The following is a 7,028-nucleotide window of genomic DNA, read 5'->3' as shown; positions in this document are numbered from 1 at the left end:
AAGACCAGCTGCCTACCTTCGCTGGTAGCCACATTCTTCTGGGCTTTAGTGGGCGTGTGATCTGTACTTGAACTCACGTCAGATGAGATGCTCGAGCTGCCTTTGCCTGGAAGAAACAGGAATGAGCAGCTTTTGAGATTTGTAATTTCAGACCTGGACCATGCCTTCCACTCGGTCCCACAGCAAGCCATATCACCAGTTTCCAAGAAAGCAGCTATAATACAAAGAATGGAGTTTATTAAGTTTTTTTTTGCCTTATGCATTAAATATCTTTTGGGAAATATCTGATCCATGTTATAGTAGAACTAAAGTCTTCTTATAATATAGCTTGACTATAAACTCAGACAAGATTATAAAACGTAGTCAAATATGATAACATAATCTCTTTTTGGCATAAATGTGAATAAGAAAGTACATGTGGGGAACACATCTCCTGCATTAATTTTTTATTTGCAACTATAAATTATGCATTTCTCAGTAAAGGAAATAAGCAAAGAATAAGGCATAATCAGAGGAGCAAGAGCCGCTAACTCCAAATAGCTGCGTCACATCAAAAAATGAATTCCCTGCTTTAATAGGTCCTCTTTCAAAAACAAAACACAACAAAAAACATTTCATTTTTCGAATGCAGCAGTTCTCAACTGGAGATGATTTTTCTGTTCAAGGGGACATTTAGCAATATCTGGTATCATTTTTGGTTGTCACAAATGAGCCAGGAGGTGCAACTGGCCTCTAGTGGGTGGAGGACAGGCATGTTGCTAAACGTCTTAGAATGCACAGGGCGGCCGCCACAAGAAAGAATTATCCAGCCCAAATGTCAATGGTACCAAGGGTGAGAATCCCTGGTCTAAATAATCTTAGCTCAAGGCTGAGTTTCTACTCTTCTAACCTTTAATATAATCATATACATTAATATTACCAAACATTCTTCAGATGTCACATGAAAGTCTGTAAATATGAACCACACTCTACTGCCCAGTGATGGAGAAACCTACTGACTGTGGTGTGCAGATTCCTAAGACGCCCTCATGGTATCCATGTCCGCATCATCTCCTCCCCCTTGAGAGTGGGCTGAACCTGTGACTGGCCTCTAACCAACAGGCTATGGTGAAGGTAAGGCATTTTGCAGATGTAAAGTCCCTAAGAAGTTAACTGAATTAATGACAAGGCAGATTATTCTGGGTGGGCCTGACCTAATTAGGTGAGTACTTTAAAAGAGAGCCTGGAGGAGAAAGACTCTTCCTGCTGTCTTTGAAGCAGCAAGCCCCCATCAGTTCTGCAGCTACAAGAAAATGAGTTCTGCCAACAACCAAGTGAGCACTGAAGAGGACCCTGAGCATCAGAGGACAGCCCAGCCCTGGCCAGTGCCTTCATTGCAGCACTGTGAGACCCAAACAAAAGATCCAGCTAATGCATGTTCAGAATTCTGATTCCAGGAAACTGTGGAATAATAAATGCTCCTATGTTAAGCTGCTAAGTGTGTAGTAATGTTTTTATTCAGCAATAGAAAACTACTGCTGGATGGGCGTGGTGGCTTGTGCCTGTAATCCCAGCACTTTGGGAGACCGAGGCACATGGATCACTTGAGGTCAAAAGTTCAAAACTAGCCTGGCCAACATCGTGAAACCCCATCTCTACTAAAAATAGAAAAATTAGACAGGCATGGTGGCACATGCCTGTAATCCTAGCTACTCGGGAGTCTGCGGCAGAAGAATCACTTGAACCCAGGAGGCGGAGGTTGCAGTGAGCCAAGATTGCGCCATTGCACTCCAGCCTGGGCAACAGAGTGAGAGCCCGTCTCAAAAAAAAAAAAAAAAGAAAAGAAAGAAAAGAAAAGAAAGCAAGCTATTGCTAATGACCAACTAGTTATATCATAGATGAATTCTTTTTGCTCCACAAGTGATGATCAAAACTCTGATGTGCAGCTGAGAAACATCATTTTCCAACAGTCTTTTCTTCCCAGTGGTAAATGCAATGAACTGAATGTTTATGTCCTTCCAGAATTCACATGTTGAAATCCTAACCCCCAAGGTGATGGTATAAGGAAGTGGGGCCTTTGGGAGGTGCTTAGGTCATGAGGACTCTGCTTAGTGCCCTTATGAGACATCCCACAGAGCTTCCTTTCCCCCTTCTGCCACGTGAGGACACAGTAGAAGACTGTTTATAAAGCAGGAAGTGCATCCTCACCAGACACTAAATCCGCTGGCACCTTGATCTTTGACTTGTCGGTCTCCAGAACTGTGAGAAATACATTTCTGTTGTTTATAAGCCCCCCAGTCTATGGTATTTGGTTATAACAGCCCGAATGGACTAAGACAGTACAGAACTCTAGTTAGGTGGCATAAGCTTACAGTCTAAATTCATACAGAGTAGAACTCCTTAGACTTTGGAGTTTTGTTTCCTTATGTTGAAAGTCACCGAACAATATAGGCTGATGGTTAATATCACTTGAGGAGGGAATGGCTCAGGTGATATTACCCATGGGAATACCAAGGAACTCAGAAAAATGGCCATCATTTCCTCTCACTATCACCTATTGCTCATTGGGACTTAGGCTCTGAACAAATCTGTTATTCCCTTTGTCCCCACCCCTTCCACGGCCTCTACCCTCAGAGTTAACCAAAACAATGCAGCAATTCTCCATTTGTTTTTGCCTAACCAGCCTTTGTGGCCTGGCAGCTGTGGCCATTTATCTGACATGGTTCATCTTTGGAAGTGGGTTGACATGGCAGACTGGGCACCTGGTTAGAAGTATGTCCACCTGGCCTCTGACCCCAGTCTACCACTCCCTTGCTTTCTGACCTTTGACATTCACTTCTCACTCTGCAGGCCTAGTGTCCGTATCTGGTAGGGGAAATTTCTGGAAAAATGATTCCTAGCAGCTCAGTCTATAATTCTTTGAGTCCATTACTTTATTCCTCAAACCTCAGTAATCCAAACCACTCCATTTAATAAGGCAAATAACATTATTGTGCAACACCAATATGTAGACTTAAATTATTTTTATTATATTGTTGCTTAGAGATGCACAAATGGAAAACTAGAAATAAACTCCATATGCTCTAGCTCTGATTCAATAATAAAACTAAAACAAAATAGCAAATTAAATGCAAAAACAATAAGATCCATAACATTCAAATTAACAGCATTAGTTTAACATGATTGATGATGTTATTTTGCTGAGATTAAACTGTCTTTCAAAATTTAAATACAGTACTCGCTGCTAAAGCCAATGTTCTCTTTGTTTTGGCATGCACGTGCCCACTCCCGGCTGCGTGAGGACTCAACCTGCATATCACTTTCCTCTACTCAAACTCAGGGAACCCTTCCCTCCTACAAAGAGATGGCATCAGGTGGCCTTCACTGAGTCTGACTGTATCGGGCACATTTTTAAGACTGCTCTTTTATTGCTTATCCATCTACAAACACTGGAGTAGAGCACCTTCCTTTAAACATGGGGAAACTTGGACAATATAACTCATGGCAGGACTCTCTTATAAAGAGGAACCAGTACACAGTTATTCATTATTTTTAAGATTATCATGAAAATGAAAGCACAAAATAAAACAACAAATTTCAGAGAAACTTCTCAGACACACGTGAGAACATGTGTGCTGATCCCTCAAAGGGCTGCAAACTCCAATTTAAAAATTGCTTGTTTATGAAGAAAGAGTATAAGGTTGAGGAAACAAATAATAATGTTATTTATAATAATAGCTAACACTAAGTGCATATGTTTCATTGAGCACTCTAACAAATGCTTTACATGCTTTCTCTTATTAAATAGTCATTATGCCCTATGACAGTATTTCTCAATCATTTTCTCATTATTTTACCCTCCAAGGAAACTTTAGACTTTTTTTTCCCTAAGTACCCCACCCCCAATGAAATCGCAACACCACAGATATACTGTATATCTCTTATGTACTATGTATGTGATTCTGCTTAATACATTGTTTCTTGAGGGGGTGGATTGTGTCCCCTTAGGAGCAATATCACCACCATTGAAAATCTATGTCCTTTGATAAGTAAAACATTTTTAAATGCCTGAGAATTTAATTAATTAAGGAAGTAAAGATTTTGTTTTTATTTTTGTTTTCTTTTTTTTTTGAAATGGTGTCTCACTCTGTTACCCAAGCTGGAGTGTAGTGGCACCATCACAGCTCACTGCAGACTAAACCTCCTGGGCTCAAGTGATCCTCCTGCCTCAGCTTCCCAAGTAGCTGGAACTACAGGCACACCACCATACCCAGCATTTTTTTTTTTTAATAGAGATGAGGTCTCATTATGTTGCCCAGGCTGGTCTCAAATTCCTGGCCTCAGGCAATCCTCCCACCTTGGCCTCCCAAAGTGCTGGGATTACAGGCAAGAGCCATCATGCCTGGCCAATACAGTTGATTCTCATAACTTGAGATATTTAGGTTCTATAAAGTAACCATAAACACTAAATTAGCAAATCACTGCCCCAAAGGGAAACAGAGTTAGGTTCCTGAGAGCCTCTGCTCACAATTTTATCAATTGATCAATATCAATTTGGTTTTTGTGTGTTTCTATTTAAAGACATCTTATTTAATACATATTATTGATGCATTGTCATGGAACTCAATGCCAATGGAACTGTAATTCATGTCTGAGCAAAGCTTATCTGACACATATTGGCGACATCACAGCCCTCTTGCACTTAGGAACACTATACAGCTCTTCAACACTACACTTGGGGGTCATCTTAATGAAAACAGCAACAAAAAGTACAAAAAGCAAAAAAAAAAAAAAAAAAGTGGCAACACATGGACCCCAAAAAGAACACTGTGCATAGTAGGAGAGCTGAAACAGGAAGGCAGAGTGTCACCTTGTTCAGCCTTATATGGGAAGGTGTGCGTTGCGCAACCCAAATTTTTCACCACTCTGCATGTATTTGTGAGTGACCCTAAAAGTGCCTCAAGGATTAATTTGGTGATTACATAAATTTTAGCAAGTAGGCAAATTCTCAAATATGAAATCCACAAATAATGAGGACTGACACTGCGTCATCTTGTATTACATGTGATTTTGCAGCTTGCAGCCCGCTTACATGTAGATGGGGATAGGTAGCATGGAAGATCTGGAGTGAAGAGGCCTGGGTTTATATCTGGATTGGCCAATTATTAGTTTTGGGCAAATTAATAGGCCCTCTCTATTGTAGTTTCTTTAGTTTCTTCAGCTGTAAATGGGGCTGGGTGGAGGGTCAATTCCTGCCTCATAGGGTTATTGTGAAAATTAAATAAAATAATTCAGTTTGAGTACTTAGGGTAGTGTGAGCACCTAGGAAATACCCAACAAATCTTTGTAGAAAAATAATTCAGTTTCTGTACTTAGGATATCGTGAGCACCTAGGAAATAACCAACAAATCTTTGTAGAATGAGGTTCCTGTGTTGGATACCATGATATGCTCTTCTGCCCTGCTTCTGGAAGCAATAACCATCTCCTTGTTGAGTTCAAGTGGAGAGGGAGTCAGGGAGGTTGGTGCTCAGAGAAGAAATGTTACAGAAGGAATTCAGAGGGAAAAAACAAGGGGAATATTCAGCTTCTAATATTCAAAAGCCGAAGTCTGCAGCATGACGACATTCTTGCAAGTCAAGCTATTGTCTCAGGAAGGAACTGCCTACATTCTCAGCCCTTTTAGAAAATCAAGAGTGAGAATGTCAGATTAGCCCCTGGAGTTGTACATACGGAAAGTCCAGATAAGAGGGAGGTGGTGTGAAGAGCACAGGAAGCCACCCCATGGTGACACTGGAAATGACCAGGGGTAAGAGAGGCACAGGAGGGGTGCAGCCAGATTGGACTTTGGTTTCCCTCTCTGGGATTCTTCTGAGAAAAAAGAGGGTGTGTTGGAGAAGGTATGGTTTGGCTGGGTCCCCACCCAAATCTCATCTTGAATTGTAGCTCCCAAAATTCCCGCGTGTTCTGGGAGGGACCCCTGGTGGGAGATAACCAAATCATGGGGGTGGTTTCCCCCATACTGTTCTTGTGGTAGTGAAGAAGTCTCACAAGATCTGATGGTTTTATAAGTGTTTTCCCCTTTCACTTGGCTTTTATTCTCTCTTGCCTGCTGCCATGTAAGACGTGCTTTTTGTCTTCTTCCACCATGTTGTGAGGCCTACCCAGCCATGTGGAACTGTGAGTACATTACACCTCTTTTTCTTTGTAAATTACCCAGTCTCACGTATGTCTTTATCAGCAGTGCAAAAACAGACTAATACAGAGAGCAACTCTAGAGGCTGTAGAATTGCTGTCACCTCAGTCCCTATGCTAAGGATGCCGCATAGCACCTGCCCTCAGGACTGCTCAGCCAGCAGCTAGAACCATGGCTACATCAAGCTGCCGGGTAGCACAGTCCAGCTCAGGGCAGTCTTCGCTGCAGCTTCTGGAGTCACCTGGGTTTCATGGTGACACTGACATGACCACAAGTCAAGGAAAGTCTGTTGGGGGCTTGCCTTAGGGAGTCAACACAGTGGAGTGAGATGCTTCTATTAGCCGCAACAAGAGAGTAGATTGCCATGTCAGGGGCAACTGGGAGGCACAGTCAGAACTTGGCATTAGGAAACAATAAGAAACACTGGCACAGTGATAGACTGAATGAAAGGATGCTTGACTAGAATAAAGGACCAGCACATTCACTCACAAAAGACACTCTACTACCAGCAATAACTAAGCTGTGCTGGTTTTAAAATATGTCCACAAATTCTTTGGCATTCCCACTTCAAAGGCTGAAGCCTCATTTCCCTCCCCTTAAATGAAGAAAACTCTGGGGGTTGAACCTGTGCCTCAACCTGCCCTTCAGGTGGCTCTGATTCATCAAGTGTGAGAAGCAGGCAGCGGCTTGACCTCTCCATTAGCTGTACTGAGAACCCAGGATGATGCAGGTGAAATGGGCAGCCCAGTGAGTAGCACACTAAGGAGTGTGTAATAAACATCAGCCACTGTTATATCACCCATCAGGGCTGCCTGCTTCGTGTGCAATTGGAGTGATGGGGAATCTGTGGTTTAC

General features: G+C 42.1%; 1 protein-coding gene across 2 annotated transcripts in view; it reads right to left on the bottom strand.

The window, feature by feature from the left end:
* The window catches only part of FBXL7 (F-box and leucine rich repeat protein 7), a 433,105-nt gene that overhangs the window by 316,949 nt on the left and 109,128 nt on the right, over positions 1–7,028 (bottom strand). For both annotated transcript variants that reach the window (XM_003821941.4, XM_034959754.3), the window contains exon 2: positions 17–106. In XM_003821941.4, the coding sequence (XP_003821989.1) occupies positions 17–106 (90 nt within the window). The remainder of the gene's footprint in view (positions 1–16; positions 107–7,028) is intronic.

The sequence above is a fragment of the Pan paniscus genome, chromosome 4, assembly GCF_029289425.2.
Source record: "Pan paniscus chromosome 4, NHGRI_mPanPan1-v2.0_pri, whole genome shotgun sequence".
NCBI classification, from domain to species: domain Eukaryota; kingdom Metazoa; phylum Chordata; class Mammalia; order Primates; family Hominidae; genus Pan; species Pan paniscus.
This window is presented reverse-complemented; position numbering and strand designations above follow the sequence as displayed.